This window comes from Melampsora larici-populina (assembly GCF_000204055.1).
Source record: "Melampsora larici-populina 98AG31 unplaced genomic scaffold MELLAscaffold_43, whole genome shotgun sequence".
Taxonomy (NCBI): Eukaryota; Fungi; Basidiomycota; class Pucciniomycetes; order Pucciniales; family Melampsoraceae; genus Melampsora; species Melampsora laricis-populina.
This window is the reverse complement of record NW_006768807.1, coordinates 743,918-744,885: the sequence shown is the minus strand read 5'-3', so window position 1 is coordinate 744,885 and position 968 is coordinate 743,918. Positions and strand designations below refer to the sequence as shown.

The 968-nt window shown below is 45.2% G+C and overlaps 1 protein-coding gene across 1 annotated transcript; it reads right to left on the bottom strand.

Moving 5' to 3' along the window:
• Positions 1-290: 290 nt before the first annotated feature.
• On the bottom strand, positions 291-965 carry MELLADRAFT_110361 (uncharacterized protein; the record flags this gene model as incomplete). The annotated part of the gene is made up of 3 exons (XM_007414429.1): positions 291-312; positions 474-547; positions 639-965. 3 exons carry the CDS (start codon positions 963-965, stop codon positions 291-293), a joined length of 423 nt encoding a protein of 140 aa, XP_007414491.1.
• Between the last annotated feature and the right edge of the window lie 3 nt (positions 966-968).

Genomic DNA, 968 nt, shown 5'->3' with positions numbered 1-968 from the left:
AACGAAAGGATTAAAGATCGGCTCTGGTGGGTTGATTTTGAAGAGTGGTGTGTGTGTTGTAGTTGGGGTGTAGGTGTGTTGAGGCGGTGAGTCACTTTTAAAGGGGGGTGTGTATTGTACAGCGGCGGTGTGGTGTGTTCTTATAAGTTCTGACTTAGACATTTTGAGATTACCTGAGAAGCTTCTCAGGATGATCTATCATCCTGGCAGAGGGACCCGAACCCCATTGGGTCATACAATACTCTGTATGACCCAATACAATAGGGTATGGACGTGCACGTGCAGGTGGGTCAAAGGTGGCTCTGACCGATCCTAGAATCAAACAAAAATGCAAAAAAGAATAAAATAAATAAATAAATAAGAGTTGATATTAATGAGCCGGACTTACATCATGTGGGCGATGGTACGGTTCGCCAAAGAACAGAACTGGTGGATTGTAATCATCCTCAGGGTCTTTGTTTCCCCAGACTCACTTACGTACACGGCTGTTGTCATTGTCAGAGTCTTGATCGAGATTCCGGGTGACACCAGCATCAGCTGCAATAGCCTAAAATAGAAAATTGGTCGTATAGGGAGTTGGAGATAAGAGATACAGAATTAGAGATAGGGAGTGAGGTGTAATTGTTGAAATGACTTACCAAGTTCAACTTGGCCTCAGTATCCTTACGTCGGGGTCCACTCTTCTTATTCACAACCTTGGATTTACCTTTGCTGGGACCGGCTAGGGCACTTTGTTTAGGGGCTGGAAGAATCTTTTGAGCGGGTCCACTGATGACTTCAGGTGTGTTGGTATCATCTTCAGCTTCAGTGTTGATTGTAGATCCAGGAATTGACCAAGAGCGGGCATGCTTGCCCTTGCCTTTGTCCTTTGTGTTGGTTGATGTCGAGAGTTGTTGATTGGTGATGAAAAAAGTGAAAGATGAGCTGGGGAGCGCTTGGCGGTTGTCAGATGGAGGACAAATCATACC